This window comes from Heliangelus exortis, chromosome 18 (genome assembly GCF_036169615.1).
Source record: "Heliangelus exortis chromosome 18, bHelExo1.hap1, whole genome shotgun sequence".
NCBI lineage: Eukaryota > Metazoa > Chordata > Aves > Apodiformes > Trochilidae > Heliangelus > Heliangelus exortis.
This window is the reverse complement of record NC_092439.1, coordinates 4,025,042-4,043,817: the sequence shown is the minus strand read 5'-3', so window position 1 is coordinate 4,043,817 and position 18,776 is coordinate 4,025,042. Positions and strand designations below refer to the sequence as shown.

At 37.8% G+C, this 18,776-nt stretch overlaps 1 protein-coding gene across 10 annotated transcripts in view; it reads right to left on the bottom strand.

Moving 5' to 3' along the window:
• Positions 1–18,776, bottom strand: part of NELL1 (neural EGFL like 1) — a 232,316-nt gene that overhangs the window by 75,940 nt on the left and 137,600 nt on the right. For 6 of the 10 annotated variants that reach the window (XM_071762645.1, XM_071762646.1, XM_071762636.1 and 3 more), the window contains exon 14: positions 17,655–17,777. The exons of the other annotated variants lie outside the window; for them this stretch is intronic. In XM_071762645.1, the coding sequence (XP_071618746.1) occupies positions 17,655–17,777 (123 nt within the window). The remainder of the gene's footprint in view (positions 1–17,654; positions 17,778–18,776) is intronic. 10 annotated transcript variants of the gene reach the window in all.

Below are 18,776 nucleotides of genomic sequence, written 5' to 3'. Positions count from 1 at the left end.
AAGGAGAAACAAGGAAGGAGTGGGACCATTTCCATTCCAAGCTTGCGACCTCTTTGCAGGGTTGGTAGTGGGGAAGAAGGAGAGGAGAGGACGGAAGGCAAAGGCATTTCTGAGGTCTTTACAGGTTGTGGCCAATTCCCTTTTGCCTCCTGGTTCAGCCTTGCCTTTTCCACTGCTTTTCTGCCCATCTGTCTGAGAGCACCAGGCACCCAAGCACTCGTATCCCTTCTGCCCAGCCCCATGGTGGAACAGACATGACATTGTGTGAAGCAGAAAGGAAAATGTTTCTCTCTGATAGATACTAACAGATAGAATGCTGTCTGGAATTGGACAAAATATAATACATATGGATTAGCCAGTCTCTTAAAGAACAAGAATTAATTTTCCTGAAATGCTGACTGCATTTCTTCCAAAAAGATGCTGGAATCCTCTTTCTTAACCTGACTGCAGAAACACTGCTGGCCTTTGGGATTTCCACACAATAATTCTGAAATCTCTTTCCTTGTAACTCTGCTGCAGCAACATTCCATTTAGCAGATATTCACTTTTTAGTCTCTCTTGCAACAGACATTCATTTACATCTATTTTACATGAACTAAATTTGGCATTAACTGTAGTAGACCAGATGCTTAAATGATACAAGAGCTAACTGCAGTGCTCATCTTTATTTACTGCTCTGGCTTGAGCTCTATTGATTTCTAAACATTTGCATATGTGCTGGTGGGATCTGAATTTTTTTTCAGAAACATTTATCCCATAAATTTAATTTTTCCTCATTCAGGTCAGGTAACTGCCTTTTATTTCTGGCTTTAGCTTCTCTTTATGTAGTTCAGAATAAATGTGGCTATGGACAAGCATCAATTTAACCTTTACAGTCAGTATTTTTTTCAGGTAAAGACAGGATGGTTGCAGGGGGGATGTTTTGTTTGGTTGGCTTTTTTATTTCACTGAAAGAATAGGCTAAGAATTTCCTTATTTCGTTTTGGTTTCACAAGCTTCATTCTGCAAGGCTGAAAAAAAGCAACTCTCTTATCCATTTCTATCAGATAGATTCTGCAATTCCTACACACACCCTTGCAGCCATCACTGAACATGCTCCCAGTTTCAAGTTCCATCTTTTTGAAACAGACATGACAGAACTATGCATAAAATTTCCAATGAGGCCTTGCATGATTTCTTGTCCACTATTAAAGCTTCTTTACTTCTAATAAAAATACCTTTCTCTCAGCTGCCTGACAGCAGCAATGGACTCTCACCTCCCAGTCAAGCAACAGACCAACACTGCCTTGCTTTCTGTGTTATTTCAAAATGAGAAGTCCCAGTTGTACAGATGAATTCCCTGTTATCAGCTTTTAAGAGTTCTAAGGCTGTTACAGCATGTAAAGTGGATGATTACTCTAATCCACAAGGTCATATAATCCTTCCTGGAGGAGAACTCAGGATGAAAGTCTTCCCAAAACCCCATATGGCATCATTAATATATAAATTGTTAAGATTAATGAGGCATTTTTGGTATTTTGAATGGCAACTTACCATACTACCTACTGCCTTTCACTCCCTGCTCTCAGTGCTTCCCCTTAATCAAATGACACCCTGCAAGATGCACCCTCACTAATTCAGTGCAAAGGCTCCTCCTGAATTTAAAAGACTTTAAAGATACCTATGAAAGCTGTGGCACAGTTAATATTGCCAAAGTAAGCACTCTACATTTTGTTTTATAGAAATATCAACATTCCCAGGAAATATTTTGCATTTTGAGACCACTTAAACTTACAAGGATCAATAATTTCACAAACCTCAACAGATGTGGCTCAGTGGTCACCCCAGCAACCACAATAAAAGATCTTTACCCAAAGAGAAGTGTTCACAGGACAACAAATGTCAGAAATCAAACTTCTGGGAAGCAGGTTGTTAAAATATAAGCAGCAGACACTAAGCATATGTGGTTTTCCAATGCCAAATGTAGAGTTTTTATTCAGGGCAGCCAGCAACACAGCTCTGAAAAAAGGCAACACCTTTTCACTGCCTCAAAGTTCAGGAACACTCAAACTTTCATAACAAAGCTCTTTGTACTTTTTTATTTTATGCAGAAGTTGCAGTAATGAGAAAGCCTACAGAGTGCAAAGGTTTTTTTTCTACAGCACCATTTGATGGCAGAAATTGCTTTGTAAGAATACTGTCATGCTGCTGATAGACAACAGAAATCTACTATTCTTTTTCAATTCCATACACAATTTACCACCACCAAAAAAATGCTGCAGTCTTTCAAAAATCAATCTTTCCCATTCATGTGTATCAGCATGCACCAATACCTTGATTTCAATGCAAAACTTCACTCATAGGGAAATGTAATAAATATTCAATCCTTTGGGTTTTATAATCTCCAATAAACACAGCCACTAACATGTAAAACCACCCTAATGGATGACTAAGCAAAACAGGTACTGCAAAAACTGAAGTGAAAAAATGTAGTTCAACTTAAAAGTTACAACAAACTGAGCAGTACTTCTGGAAAGGAAAAGAAAAATCAAATAAAGGACAGTTATAGTAAAGTCCTATGAAACTAATAGATTCCTGAGACATCCTTATGTTCATTGTAGTAATTAACTCATTAACAACTTCAGATAAGGTGCTGCTTTATCTGCACCTGACTTTGGTAGAATTTGTGTAATTCTAAGTGGTCTCCATATTTTAACTTGAATGAATAGGTGTCACATTGAAGATGAGAAGACTAAGAACACAGTATGACAACCCAGAGTAGGACAAACTGCCACATATCAGATCACATAGGTATCAGCTGGAATTCTGTCAAGCAGCTTTGCTCTGGACACTGTTACAATTTATTTCATTTCTTACAGGTCAGTTCTTCTATATTGCAGTTCTTTTTCCACCTTTTCAGCCTTACACACTGTAATATTTTTCAGTATGTCTCAATGTAGTTTCTTGCTCTTCATCTATCTAGGTTGTAAGATCTAAAAGTTTGCTTCTTACATTCCTATATTTTAATTAAAAGAAAAAGTGTAAAATACCAGACTTCCAGACATAATTAAAAACTTAATACATTTTTCCAGATCAGAAACTCTAATTAAGTTTCAGTACCTCCTATCACTAATAATCACCCATTCAGCAAATATCAGTGACAAATTCCTCTCCCCTTCCTGCCCCCAAGCCACTGCTGCCCCAATACTTAATTGGAAATTAAACATTTTCTTGCTGTACAAGCTGGCCACACTGATACTTCTGTATAAAGTTCACAATTAGAGGTGCTTCTAACGTTGGAAAAGAAATAACCAGTGTAAGAGGAAAATGTTTTTCTTGAAATGTGTAAAACTGATGTTATATGAACAACTTTTTGTGGCAAAGAACTCTGAAATACAGGTTCCCAACTAGAATGTTCTCAAGTTTTTTGGTTGGAAAGAGGAAACAGCAGGTGAAGAACAAAAAAGCTCATGAGAAGGACACAAAGGTTCATACAGACAGGAGGACCTAAACAGACTGTAAAATAAACCTTTTAGTGATGCCCCAGTTACAAAACCTAATAAAAATATTTGACTGCATTTTGCAAGTCTGATGCTGGTCACTAAAGGCTACACCTCCTGGACTTTATAGCCCAGCCCTTGCCAAAGGGAAAGGAAGATTTTCTCTGCCCTGTCAGTGTTACACTATGCATACACTGAGTTGAGAACCTCTGTCTTTAGGACTATCAAATCCAGATTTCATTCACACTAAGTCAAACAGCAGAGAAAAAAAATTAAATAATGGTCTCTAGTGGTATACTGAATTCAAAATTGGAGGCATTTGTCTTCATAAGTTCTAAACTAAGAGACACTAAATGGGCATTTGTTCTTAACAGTTTAGTATTTAACTATTCATTTAATTTCACAGCATGCATTCTTCAAAAATCAATAAATCAAATACACAGAGGTATCCTCCCAGCCAATCAGCTAAAAAGCAAAAACAAGGCTAACCCTCAGAATCATAGGACAGCAAAAAAAATACTGTCCTGGTAGGCAAACAACATTTTATGTTGCCATCTGGGAGACTCTGGAGGAAAAGTGACCTTAATATACTCCTTAACTAGAGCTAGAGGAAAATAAATACACTGAAAGAGTTAATACTCTTCACTCTGTGGAAGAGCAAATCTAAAGCCTTTGCTGTGCAACTCAGTTAGTTGGTTGTTCTAAGAACACCCTCAGGACATTCCACAGGTCCTGCCCTTTCAGCAGAGGCTTCTGCACTATGATGGCAGCAATCAGAAAAAAAAAAGAAAGAAAAAAAAAAAGAAATGAAAAAGAGAATATCAAAGACAATCCAAAATAACTCCAAGGGATAAAGTCTGTCCACTGCCTGTGTCATTAAAAGCAGAAAGGAAAAGATGATACAAGAAGAGGAATAGGCAATTGAATTATGTTTCCTCCTTGGATTACCACATTTTCTGTTTCTCCCCAGTTCTCATGCTGCAGCACTGGCTGCAGGCACTGACAGGCGTTAGTGACAGAGTTGTTTCCATGCCCTTATTAACTCATCTTCTAAGACACTGACAATAACGTGGAGAGAACACAGGCTTCATTTGTTCTGTGTTCAGAAGCACTGAACCAGTGGGTAAGATGGGGCTCCCTTAGGGGAGAGGAGACAGTTTTGACCTGACCACTCGGATTGATTTGATGAGCACTGAGCAGAGCATGGCTGAGGTTTCCATGTCTGCCTCAGAACTTGCTCGATTCTCCCTCCCCCTCTATTTAGCAACTCAATATTGAGCCCATTATACAAAAGCATCTAGTGACCAAGCAGCCCAGCAGTAGCAGTGCAGAACTTGCACAACCTGGATAAGAAGGGATCATATGAAAACAGCTGATGAAAGCAAAGCCTGCATCCCATCTGATCACCACAACCACCTCTGGTTGGACTGAATAATATTAAGTGTGTTTTCCAACCTAAATGGTTCTGTGGTGCTACAGTCACTGCCATAAAACCTGGTGGCAGATTCAGAAAATGTGTTGTAACACAGAAATTCCATATATTTTGCTATCAATATACCAGATCTATACAGCATAGCAAATGCCTCCATCAGAAAAAAAAAAACCAAAAAAACACATTAATAATCTTACCTTTGCCTTGTCTCAAAATTCAATTGCTGTCCCAATCACACACAAGTTGGTGCAACAACCCTTCAGTATGGGGCCTTACAGGATTCATAAAAGGTGATTTTATTATTTATTCTGATACCCATAGACAAAGTGGAAGCTATCCAAGCGACACAAGGCACAAAAGCTGCTCCACATCTTTATGAACTGATCACAGTATGGATTTAGCTAAACAGTGACAACAGCTTCATGTCAAAAACTAGAGTCAACTCTCTCTTTAAACTGGGGGTCATATAGTTCTTGTTTCTTGTAAACAACTTGTCCAGCTCACCAAGTTATTACTCTTTTGCACTGAAATGTACTTGAATTTCCTACATTTCATTTAACAATACAAATTCTGGCTTCTAACATAACTTGGAAGAAACAGACTTGCAATATATAACCTTATTTTGGCAACACAGCAGTCAAAAACACAAAAACAATATTGCAGTTGTGATGCACAAGCACTTCTTTTAGGACTGTTTAAATCCATCTACACAGTGTGATTAATAAATATCAGCTACAGCTGTCTAGGATTGGGTTTGAACCTTTCAAATGTCTGCACTGATTTTGGGCTTGGAAAACATAAATCAAATTACGATTTATCTTGGTTCAAACTTACAAGATCTACATGTCTTCAGATCATTTTCTACCCACTCACATCCCTCCACCCTTGAAATAACACAATAAATGAGATTTCATGTTAGGTAGTTGAAATCACAAGTGAAATGCAAATAACCCTGCTAACAGAAGATATTTTTATATGATCCCTCACCAATAGAATTATCATACGTTCATGCAAAAGTCTTACCTGACTTACTGGAAGACTTGAAATTATTACAGTTTAATGAGAAATAGGTAACATGACTGAATAAGGTGGATTCTTTAAATGGGGATTTTCATGAAAAGGCGTGTAAGCTCTGCCCAACAATAACTCTGCTAATTGTATCAGCATCTTAGTAACAAAAATAATAGTGGAAAGATACTAAATTGACCTCAGTTTACTAAGTACAAAGGAAAAGGAAGACCTTGCACAATGCTCCAGAGGTATCTGTGGCAGCACTGAGCAAACAGAAGAAAGTGGTGGTGACAAAGCTGCACAGGAGGAGATGCTCTCAGTCTTCTCCCTTTGCTGAGTGCAAGCAGAATCCACATATCATTGGATGAAAGTTTCTGCTTTCCTCCTTGCTAGGAAGATGGCTCACTTTGCTGACATTTCAGCCATTTATCACTGCACACTCTACAAAGGCTCTGTTAAAGCTTCCAAATGGGTGTTCAACAGTCCCCCTGAGCAAATGTCACCGTCCACATAAATGTGAATAACAACCAGCACAGGCACCACCTTCAGCATCCTTCATCTACTGAACATTTTATAAATTAGTGTGCTACCAGCTGTAGGGTTAAAATAATTCCCCTTAAATTAATTTCAAAAATAATCCCTGTACAGCAGTCGGTCTGTGACCGAGGGGAGAGCTTAAATGCCTCAGCTAAGTGGAGATAAACATTGCTTTTGCAGAATGTTGAAATCACCAGTATGAGACACCTGGATGCAGCCTCTGCCACTTCAGAGCAATCAGTCCTGCAGAGCATTTCAGCATGCTACAAATAAACAGGGGGGGCAGGAGAACACACATTCTTTAAATGGCATCTTCTTAATAAAGATGCTTTTTATCAAAATACCTGCATGATTTCATGAGAAGTAACAGTTTAAGTTCTTACAGCAGTTTGAAATATTATCTGTCAAATGTAATTTTCAAGACAAGAACAGACTATCCATCCTCTTCTATATCACCTCACTAACATTTGCCTACCTAAAACAGATGGGAACTTGACTGGACCTGTCTGGTATTACGTAGGAGATAGGATTCCAGCTATATTACCAGGGTCACAGTGTCACAATGAGTATTCAGGTTTAAATAACAATTGAATAACTATATTCAGATGCAAATAAACCATGCCAGGTTTGCTAACATTAAGCTCAGTCACATACTACAACACAATTTATTTGCACTGAAGGCCAGCATATTTCTCACTGACTGATAGAACATAGCAATATAAAAAATTTTGAAGCCTATATGAAAAACACAGTTCAGAGCTTAGAAACACATCATAAAAGTACATGAAATTATACTGGGAGATGTACATCCTGCTTATTGGGTTTTAAGTACACGATGTTGACAAGTTTCTCACACCTACCTTGATCAGCAAGAGCTAATTACACTTGTTTTCATGCAACTGATTTCATTCCCTGGGTATAATTTACTGTATCACCACCCTCCCAGTAGACATCCAGACCAACAGGAAGAGTAATAGAAGCAATACACAGAGGAAAAAGCATAAGGAAAGATAAAAACCACCTGCATACCTGAAGTGCAACATGGACAGAATTCAGGTGGATACATCTAAAAGTGCTCTTCAGCACTGCTCTTGAGCTCTTTTCCTCAACCCCCCCAGTGAGCCCTCCAGAGATTCCAGGCAGCTGTGGTTAACAGGAGCCTCAAGGCACTGTGTGAGCCTTTGGCACAGAATGAAGTGCTGTTTGCTGGGAGAAGCTGAAAGCAAGCTACCTCAGTTTGTGTGGGACTCCCAGCTCCACTGTCCCTCTACCAAAGTGCCCCAAGAGCCTGCCCGGGAGTCCCACAGAAAACAATGAATCCCACAAAAAGCCTGAAAGCAAACAGGTCTATGGGAACCAAGGTGAGGGGGACTTTTCATCACCTGTGCCCTGCCTGATTGCTGCTTTGTCCTGGAGTTAACTCCACCTGACTCTACGAAACTCAGAGCTCCATTTCTTTCCAAAAAATCACAGTGATCAGGGAAGCAAGAGAGGTTTCCTGTCTTTATCCATTTCATCCCATAACTGAACACGTGGGAAACTTGGGAGCTGAAAAGCAAGCACAAGGATGTCCAGCTCCCTGTGTGAGTGCCTGCAGCAAGGAGCTATAAGAGGGGGAGTGTTTTGCCTGTCCTCTACTCCAGCTCTGTGCAGGTGCTTTTCCTTTTTCACCTGATGAACATTTAATGCAATGGGTACCAATACTCAGTGGATCAAACCTTTCCACCTGAGCCATTTCTGAATTCGGGTGCTTTCACAGCAGTAAGAGAATAAATAAATAATAGAGCACTCAAAATCACTTTTCAATAACCATTAGCAACCACTTACAGATTCCCACTCAGTTTTATTTTGGCTCTGACTGCTTCTCTATGATGTCACTGGAAATTAGTTTCTAAATCTTAGCTCATAACCTTTTGCTCTCCGAATTAAACTTCCTATAAAAAAATATTGATTATTTTTTTAAGATAATAAGAACTACTCCTTCCAATGAATCTTGAGTGCCTGTTAGAAATACCAGCCTGCTCCATTCGCTGAGTATGGAAGATAAGTGATGGGTGAATTTGGCTATTCAGTTATCCTTTCTTCAGATATGATGCATTCAACCTCCCTTCCATTCCCACAGCAAAAGATGAATGTTTGCTGTCTGGGCTTTTTCTAACCTGTGTGCTACAAAGACAGCAAAGTGTATTCAGCATGAAACTAAAAAAAAAAAACCTAAGTGCCTAATTATGTAAGTAGTCTCATTGGAGTCAATCACTTACTTTTAGTTAGACACATACCTTGCTCAGTCAGGTCTAAAATTACCACATTAAGAATTTTCTCACTTGCCTCTCTCTGAAGGCTCAGGGAATACTGTGCTGTGCATGCAGGACTGATTTGATTACCTCAATCTTTTACTGGGAAATAACGTATGTCATGGCAATGTCAGGCTGCTATTGCTTCCTTTGTTCTGTTCAGAGGGAGGAAATAAAAGGTGTCAGGAAAGCAGCACAACCGTGTGTCTCAGTAATAGAAGTGGCATATTAATGAGCATCAGTAACCCATAATAATTAATGCAGGGGATGGATAATGCCTGCTTATACTCTGCAAGTGTTCTCCACACCCAACTGCCATTTTATTCCAGTCCAGGGCCTTCTACTCACATCAGCTCCTTCACAAAGCCATCAGATACTGAAATCATATGCTCCAGGGAATGGGCAGATACATTTTAATAGTACAACTGACAGCTGAGCACAGTTTTCCAGTCTGTTCTTCAGTGGCACCAAATACATCCCATAATCTCTGGGAGGCATATATGTATACCCTTGAGGCTACAACATAATTAACAGGCTACAGAGAAAGATAAGCTGGATAAGATGGACATGCACAAAGATATGAATGTATGTTGCTTACTTTTTTAAACAACAAAGGGGCATTTCTGAATTTTACATAATTTTAAAATTTCAAGCCTTGCCTGATGGCTTGGTGTGCCTGTGTAGCACATGACCTTCAAATAAATAGTCAGTTTTGAAGTTTAGCTTCAAAAATGCAGCCTGAAAATTCCCATCTTTAGGCACACAACTGAAAAGAAAAAAAAAAAAGAAAAAAGAGAAAACTGCAAGCCCCATCAAGGTGACACACTAAGATGCCTGAGTATTTATTGGCAGAATAGCAACATAGGTCACACAACTCTGGCCCTTCAGGAATACCTAAATAAAAACTCTTAGCTTTTATGACATACAAATTGTTCATTTCTACTCTTGGATGACTGAATTTTAAATCATGTTTAAAAGTGAGACCCCTTCAATTCCCACCTCTACTTGGTTTACTTTAACTTCTAATTCCCTCTGCAGTTAATGTGTTCTAAGCTATTTTAATTCCCATTCATCATGTCGTTCGTGTACTGAATTCATCTAATAATTCATTTTGATGATACAGTTTTCAAAGCAAAGCACCATTTATTTTTTTTTTTTAGTAGTTTCTGGAATAGATTCTTTTTCACTGCAACATTTCTTTCAGGTACCATTGGCACTACACTGTTTAAGCTTGCCATTAGTCTTGTACTTAGCATATGCTCACTTAGCAGAGCCACATTTATTATTTTTATCATCAAACACTTTAGATAAAAACTCTACACACACAACTCAACTTTTCAGCATGTTGCAGAGGCTAAAATACCAGCATTGCTGTGAAACATTTCAGCTGGGGAATCTTTCCAGATAAAAATGTGCAAATTGTTCAATCAAATATCCTGCACAACTTCTAGATTTGTCAACGTAACCTCCAAAATTAATAAGCCAACCAAAATAACTGACACAAACAAAAGCAATGCCTACATGTGGGGTAATTCCAGTTTCCCATACTATGAAATAACAATTTCAGTATTGTGGTCAAGCAAATAATTACTAAAAAAGTTTTTCCTCTGCTGTATATCTACCAGAAGGTGCATTGTATCATTAAGTATCCATCTATTTCTCAATCTAAGATGTAGATTTTTGAAGTTTTTATTTTTTTAGATTCTCCCTTATCCCCAGACTTTGAGACAGATTTGAAAGATCTGCCTTTTTCATCTCAGTTTGTAAATATTTAATCACACCCTCTCAATATTCTCCCAGAATTCATTCATGTTTCACAATGGTACAAAAGTGAGACCATGGGAGGAGAGGGCAAAATCTCTGAATGGGAAGAAAATGGGGACTTCAGGAGCTGCAGGGAGGAAAATCAACTCTAAGACATGTGCTGAGAATGATGTAGTCTGGTGTCTGAAGGACCTGGCAACACCCTAACTTCAGTACAACTCCTGGGACAGTAGCAAACAATAATAGTGTCACACCAGGAATGAGAAAAATCCTACATGCTGAATCCCTGCTTTCAAGACTTTATCTCTTTCAGTGATTTGTGTATATTCAGTGCTTAATTTGCACTGAATCAAACACCCAGCAACCTGTGATTTTTATCTGTAAGGACTGTGACTGTATCTTATCTGTAAGGACTTGCATCTATGGATGCAAGTGACTTAAGACTGGATAGGTGACCTAAATTTTATATATCCCCAAATACTTGCTTTTGGAGTCATAATGTTTCTTTGGTTTGATTCCTCAGGTGTTTTAAATGTACTGTATATAGTTTCTGTGGAGAAATCACAGCCCAGTGGCTTAGAAACAGACCTGTCAGCCCAAATTCTGAATCAGGTGCTGACTGCATATGTCACATTTGACAAAATACTTTATATTTTCACCTTGGTTTACTGTAGCATGGGAGATTCATAGGAACGAGAGGCTGAAAGAAGTTTTTTGGCTGGAGTTTACTCCACTGCTAGGGTAAACAACAGCCTCACAAACCTCCTTGGAAAATCTCAGTGATCCCTTTCAATGTATGCTGCAGACATTAAACAAAGTAAAACCTTCATATTTTTGCTTTATTCACTGTTCTCTTAAAAGATAACCTAATGAATATTGAAATAGTCTCATGTTCCTATGCAGCCTGGTTTTATTGCCCAGGAGCTGGTGGGGAACATCACTTATAATTCTTTTGTTTATGTCTTGAAGAGCTGTGATCCCAGAGTGAGCTGATGATTCTAAATGAACCAAAGACAACAGGAGACAATAAGAAACTGAATGAACACGAGAAGCTCCACTTCAGAATCTAAACCTAGGAACCTCATAAACATTCATGAGAAGGTCTGCTGAGCCCTTTGGACTTACTCATACAAGCAGAAAAATCTGTCAGATCAACCTTTAAATATTTCACTGGCAGATAATGACAGCTTTTATACTCATACAAGAGTTGCTCTGGAGCAGACCACTTCCTCAGCAAGCATCAAGCAGTGCTACAGGCTTTTTAACCTGGCTATAAATCAGGCACTGAGACAACCTGTGACAGCAGAGAGATCACAATGAAACACGGCTTTTAAATGATCTGGTTTCATAACTGAGGTGCATTCTATACAATCATGAACAAGCTCACACACAGAACAGGAGCCAGGAGTCATTATACCCTTAGGGAAGCTGTAAAATTTGTGGTGGATTTGTACACCTTAGCTCTTAAATAATTACACCTGAATTTCAAAATCTCACACAACTAAATCTAGGCAATGACATTTTAAGGGCAAAAAAGCCTGTCATAAATTATCCTAATTTCATTAAAATTATTTTAAATTCTAACAGTCCAAAACCAAAGCAAAAATATTAGGACTGAAAGAGTTTTAAAAGTATGTGGTAAATAATTTACAAAGGGAGTTTATCTAACAAACAACAGCACAAAAGCACAGTAACTCTAATGAATGTACCACACTTGATAACTTGATAATCATTAACAACAATTTTTTAAATTAAAACTTCAACTTCTCATTTATATGAATAGAGTGAATTTCAAACATTTATCAAGCATATCAACCATTCAAAGCTTTACAGCTACAAAAGTGTAGCTACAGGGAAAGATGTGTTTCCTTCCACTTCAGTGTTGGCCTACATAATATTCATAAAGCACTCCAATGTTCCATAAAGGCTTTCAACTCCACCTCCAACAGATAGGTTTATGTTTTTTGCCTGTTCATCTAGCTGGCAGTTAGTCACCTTACAGTGATCTGATATGTTTAATATCAAGGTATCAGCATGTCTCTCTCACATTGCTGACATTTAAAGTTAATCTACCTCAGCACTGCTGATGTCAGTATAAAAGAGACTGATTTTTTTTTTTCTTCTCTTCTTCAGATCTTACTAAAAACACTTGTGTACATTTTATAGCAGGTGAAATTTTATTTACAGGTAAAAATGTCTTTGTCTTTAGTCATCTATTTACCACACTATCACCATACTGCCTACACACTGGAATAGTCACAGTTGCTGTAATGGGAGCATCTTTCAGATTAAATATATTTCTGGTTAAGAGTTACTTTACTTTTTAAAAATACCTGCGTGGAAACAAAGAACAAAACACCAATGAAAGCAAGATCTCAGACTGACACTTGTTAAAACACGTCCATCCAACTACAATAGTGACTAAAACAGTGTAAAATAGGCCAAGGTACTGATTTACATCAAGCAGAAGGAGTTTTCAAGCCTGTGACATACTCTGGTCATCAGTAAATAATTTGAGTGTGTTATGAATAAAGACTCCATATGTTTATTCCTCTTACCTTCTAAAAGATAAGGGTAACTGTTTGAAGTCTGGTTACTTTTCACATCACTTTCCCAATAAATTATTAATGAAGTGACCAGGAAGTTTATCAGTAACAACCACACTCCCAAACACACCTTCCAAGGCAATTAATACAAAGAACCACAGTACAATTAAGAAACTAATCTGCACTTCCAGATTACACCAGAAAACCTGAAACAACTAAAAATAATGGCTTTCATCTTTAAGACTCCACCATACACTGAGCTGTATTCCCTTAAATGTCTCCTGTGAAATGCTGCAGAAGAATATAATGGGGGGACAAGAATAATATTCTATACTCTGGCAAAAAGAAGCAAATCTAAAGCCTGAATGCTAACTGAAATAAACACTGTTTTGACTTTTATTTCACAATATCTGATGTTTCTTTCTCCAGGCATTGGTCATATTGTACACATTTGCTTTAAGGCTTATGACTCTAACTAAATCCACCTCATGTAATCATTCTAATAAATCTGCAACTCAGTAGAAAGCACTAAATGAGCTAGTAATAGCACACTAAATATACCTGTTAGAGAAGCTGTACAAGTAAAATAGAGAAGTACAATGAAAATAGATTTGCAGTTGTTTAAGTGCTAGAATTCTGCTCAATCCCCAGTACAGAGATATATGAAAAAAGTTTAGCAAACACACCTTGTCCATGCTCCAGAGGAATTGCTCCTGTTCACCACCTGAGTACATCCAAAGCACTTCTATTCTTCTGTTAATATATTAAGACTTTCGTGGGCAGAATTTGTATTTTAAAAACATTTGAAACAGAATACCAAGAGCTTGTATACATCCAGGGCTCCTTTTGCAAAAGAAAACAAATGATTGCAACAAACCCTTGGATGGAACTTGCAGATTTCTCATGCTGCAAAGTCAGATCTAAACTCCTACAGCATCTGATGTGTAGGGACTTTGTTTGTTTTAAAGCATTTAATCCCAAATGTCATCAATTATTTTAGAAAACCTGTTGATGTTTCAATGTACCTTGGCTCCCTTCTTTGACTTCAGTCAGTACAAGGTACAGCTTCTGCTATACTGTAGGATTGTACATCCTATAGCAAATATTTTCTAGCTTCCACCTTGTCAAGGCAAAGTAGATGGTGAAGCACAAAGTCCTTTATGTCCTAACAAAGAGCCCATCCCACTTCAAAATGTCACTTCCATGGCATGATGTGCAAGGCCATTTAGTGTCCATTTAGTGTTCTAGTGGGACTAGAACTTATGAAGACAACAAGAAGAGAAAGACATTTTCCCTGTACATATTCCCCAGCCTGTAATGTCTAAATGTGGTATTTATTTCTGTATTCAACAACCCAGTCGGGCTCGTGACAATGGGTTTGACTCATTTTATCCATGACAGAGTTTTCCTCTCTCATGTACAACCTTGTCTACAGGTGATGAGTTATTCATAAACCTGGTTGTCCTAGGAAACAAAGACTTCTTTCATCTACCCATTGCCTCTAAACTCTGATTTCCCACCAGGTCCACTCTGACAGCCAGACTGCCAACTGCTGTGTTGTACCAGGTTGTCATTTATCCACCACATTTTTTCTTTTTTATTTAATCAAACATTCAGTTGCTAAAGCAATTTTTATCACTTTTCCCTTCTGCCCTAAGCTTATGCCATGCTACTAAATCCTGTCCTGAAGTTGAGTGAAATTGCTACAATTATCCTTATCTCACACCCTCACCTATGAATTCTAGAACTCCTCTATAGAATTCCAGTAAATGGGCATGACACAAGTCTCCCATTACCCACCTACAACTTCCAGTTCCTGAGTCACTTTTTCTTCTTCTGAATTTTTTCAAAGTTTCATGCACATAAAAGAGCAACTTAACAGACATGTAGATTCAGAATCTCTCTCTATTCAACTAGTTCTACCTCTGTCCTCTGCTTTTAATGCTGTCATTTCTTCCAGCAAAGATTTCCTTATTTTACTTTTATTTTCTGAAGAAATCCTAAGATAGAATCTGATTCTAGGTCCAGCACTAAATCAAAGTCACTAATGCTGATAGCACAGCCTTGTCCTGCCTTGTCATTTTAGTTCAACTCAGCCTCAAACCTATTGCCAAAAATTTCCCTGTCTCTCTGAAGTGCTATAGGACATGCCTTATTTTTCTCTATTAAAAGGTCCCACTGTCTATATATTGGTAACCATGTATTTATAAATATTTTCTTGTGTTGATCTCCTCTTTCCATTTTTATGTCACTTCAGCTATAGAAGAATCTATTTTAATGCAGAAGTGCATTTGGTCTCTGTGCCCTTTTCCACCACCTTCCTTCATGACAGTTTCCACATCTATTTGACACAATCCAGTCCTTAATTACAGTGTTCTAGTCTACCACTTTTACAGTAAAGCAATTTTTTAAGCATGAAATTTATTTTTGCACTCAAGAAGTGTGACAGCCTGATCATACAGATTAAAAAAAAAAATAAAAAATATTGCTTTCTTCTTCAACATGTTTGTTTTTGTTTCTAAATCCCCAGCAATCATAATATTCATATATAGATTATATCTGGCCTTTGTATTTCTCCACGTTTGTCACAAAAAATGCAAACAGCAGAAATTCCTGCCAGAGAAATTTCATTATATTTACTGTAGTTCACCATGCAATTTAACTACACACGCATTTTCATTTCTAAAATAAAAAATAATAGGCTTTATAAAAAATCCCAGGATGCTATCACAGTTTTTTTCCAGTAAAGTCAAGGAGAAACATTACCACTATTTATTGCCCTTTTTTTTAAGCTATAATAGATCCTAGACTCAGGCACCAAGCCAGTTCTTTCTCTCATCATAAAATTATCATCATTTCTCTATTTATGTTTCTGCTGGACAATATTAATAGGATTTCTTACAGAATTACAGAGATGGTATTTGAGTAGTAGTTGCACACTTTTGTGTACATACACATCTATAACATGTAAATGTTCATAAAGCACATGATTCATGGAAAAATGTTTATCATTAATCTTCAGACAGTATTACATTATACTTATGTGTAATTTTTCTTATATTTTGCTTTTTCATATTTATATTACCTGAAGATAAACCCCAAAATTACTACTTGAAATCATCAGCAGTTTATAATGATCCTGACATGTTCACACCTCTCCTTCCTTGTGCAATGAAACCTATGTGACTGGGAACTGAATTTTTCTGCTATTCTTAACTTTTTAGTCAGATTCCACTCACAACGTATCACTAGTGAACTTGGGAAAAAATTAAAAAAGGGCAAAAGTTATGTTTCTGGTGCTACTGTGGGTAGAATGGGAACATTTCTTAAATTAGCCATGCAAATGTAAAAATCTCAAGAGACCACAGAACCCCAGGCTGAGAAACTCAGACCAGTATTTGACATAGAGTGTTTTACCATTTACCAAAACACACATAATTCTCATTTTAGTTACTTTGCATTAGTAACTATTCCATGTATTATCATCCCTAGTGACTTCATTAATTATTACACTGAAACCACTTTTCTTTCACCTCCAGTTTTCAATTTATGCTTCCCTGTCAGAATATCAGAAGGCATCAGAATTCCTCTACTTCCACACACACCTATCTCAAAAAGGCAACCATCGGTACCCTCACATGTGCAATTCAAGGCATGCTAAAAATACAAATGTAATGTGTATTATCCACAACTCAGATTTCAACAGAACCTATGTTCTATGGCAAATTCACATCGTTCTGGAAAATTAATGTCCTGCTTCTCATGCCCCCCAGTTAAGTACAGAATACTTTACCCACTACATTCCTCAATTTCAATAGTTGGAATTTCAAAACAAAATTAAAAATTAATTTTCTATTACTGCAATCCTGTTTAGAAAGTCAGAAAGGCTACAGGCCCAGACAAGGCCAAAATTAGCTTTTTTATGAGACAACCACAATTTGGGAATGCTTGAGTACTTCAGTAGTAATTCATTACAAAGACAACTATCTAATGCATTGCCTCCTCTGTCTTTACACATTCACTTCTCTTTCTCTACAGGAACAAAGAAAAAAAAAAAAAGCCAGCCTCAAAAAATGACATCATTTCACAGAAAACATGTCTGGATATCAGTATCTCTTAACGTAAGAAATTTTAAAAAAACTCATTTATAGGTAAATATTTAAGAACCCCCTGCCTTTTCTGATGAGAGTAGTCAAAGAACGACCGTAGGATGTTAGCATAAAAGATAATTAATTTAAAGGAACCTGACTGAATTTTAAAAGCCAAAGGTGATAGCACATACCATCTAAAGCTTACAAGGCAATGAACATCACTTAAAGGCTGAATAATACAAGCCCAAATTACAGTGTTCAGTGACAGTAAATGACAAGTACTTCTCTTCCTGCATTGCAAAAATATTTCCTTCTTGCCGAGAACTGATGCACAAATCAGTTCCCAACACCTCCATGCATACCCCATTGGCCAGATGATAAATCTCACAGCAAATCCTTGGCAGAACCCAGCCATCACAAGTTACCAGAAAGCAGGTGACTGTCAGAAAATATTAATAGAGTCTGCCCCTTCCATGGGGTTTCCAGAAGAGCAGCCTTACCTCGGCAGATGGTCCCATTCCCCACATATCCAGGTTTGCAGGTGCAGCTATGTCCCCTGACAGTGTTAGTACAGATTGCATTCTCATCACAGTTATGCTGCTCACTGCCACACTCATCATGCTCTACAAGAAAAAAAAAAAAAAGAAAAAAAGAAAAAAAAAATGACAAGAGAGACAGTGAGGTTTTCGGTGTGAGGATGAGGGGCATTTGACAAGCAAGTGGAACAACACGGATGTTACAATGGCTGAACACAGAGTTTGGAGTGGAAATCAGCTGGGGGGCTGCTTCAGTTTTAAGACTCAACAAGATGTGTGTGGTGACAGCAGATTTTTAAGGTATAAAACTAGGACAAAAACCTAAAAAAAAAAAAAAGCTCTGAGGAGACAGAGCATAGATATGACAAACACCTAAGAAGAAGAAGATTGGCTGTAAAGACCAACCTGTACATCACTGTCCATCACCAAAAGTAAAAAGCATAAATACAAGGCAAGTGAATGCAAGAGTGAATGCCCTAACAGCAAGCCCTTAGTTGTCACTCTCACTTGTTCTTATGTGTGCTAATAGCAGGTAATAACATTTTACATTTTAGACTACCATTCATACCACTGAGCCCCAGAGAGTCTTCCAGACAAATGGGCCACATTTTGCATTTGTTTCCCAACTCTTAATTGCTGCCACTGAGTCTAATTTGCTGCAGCTCCTCCACTTTACTACTATATTTTGTTTTAAGTGAAGCATCTGGTAGAGGTGGAGAGCAACTTGACCCTGAAGCTTCTTGTTTCTTCCTGCAATCCTAGGAGCTTCCCTCATGCAGCAGGATTGCAAAAACACGAACATTTTGCACCTCTGCATTGGTGGATTTCAAGATTTGTTCAGTGGAATCCAGCAGATGGAATGAAATTTCTTAAAACCATACAAAGGACAAGAGACATAAAGATCAACATCTGGAATCCTTCTCAGTAGTCTTCAGTTATGGAACTGCAAACATCAGGATGCCATCCATACACTGAGAGAGAAAAAATATATCCCTTTCTGGAACCAGGGATTTACTCAAATATACCAGGAAAAAAGGGGTGTTCAAAGGACTAAATTTAGCCTTCTGTAGACCACAGAGAGAGGCA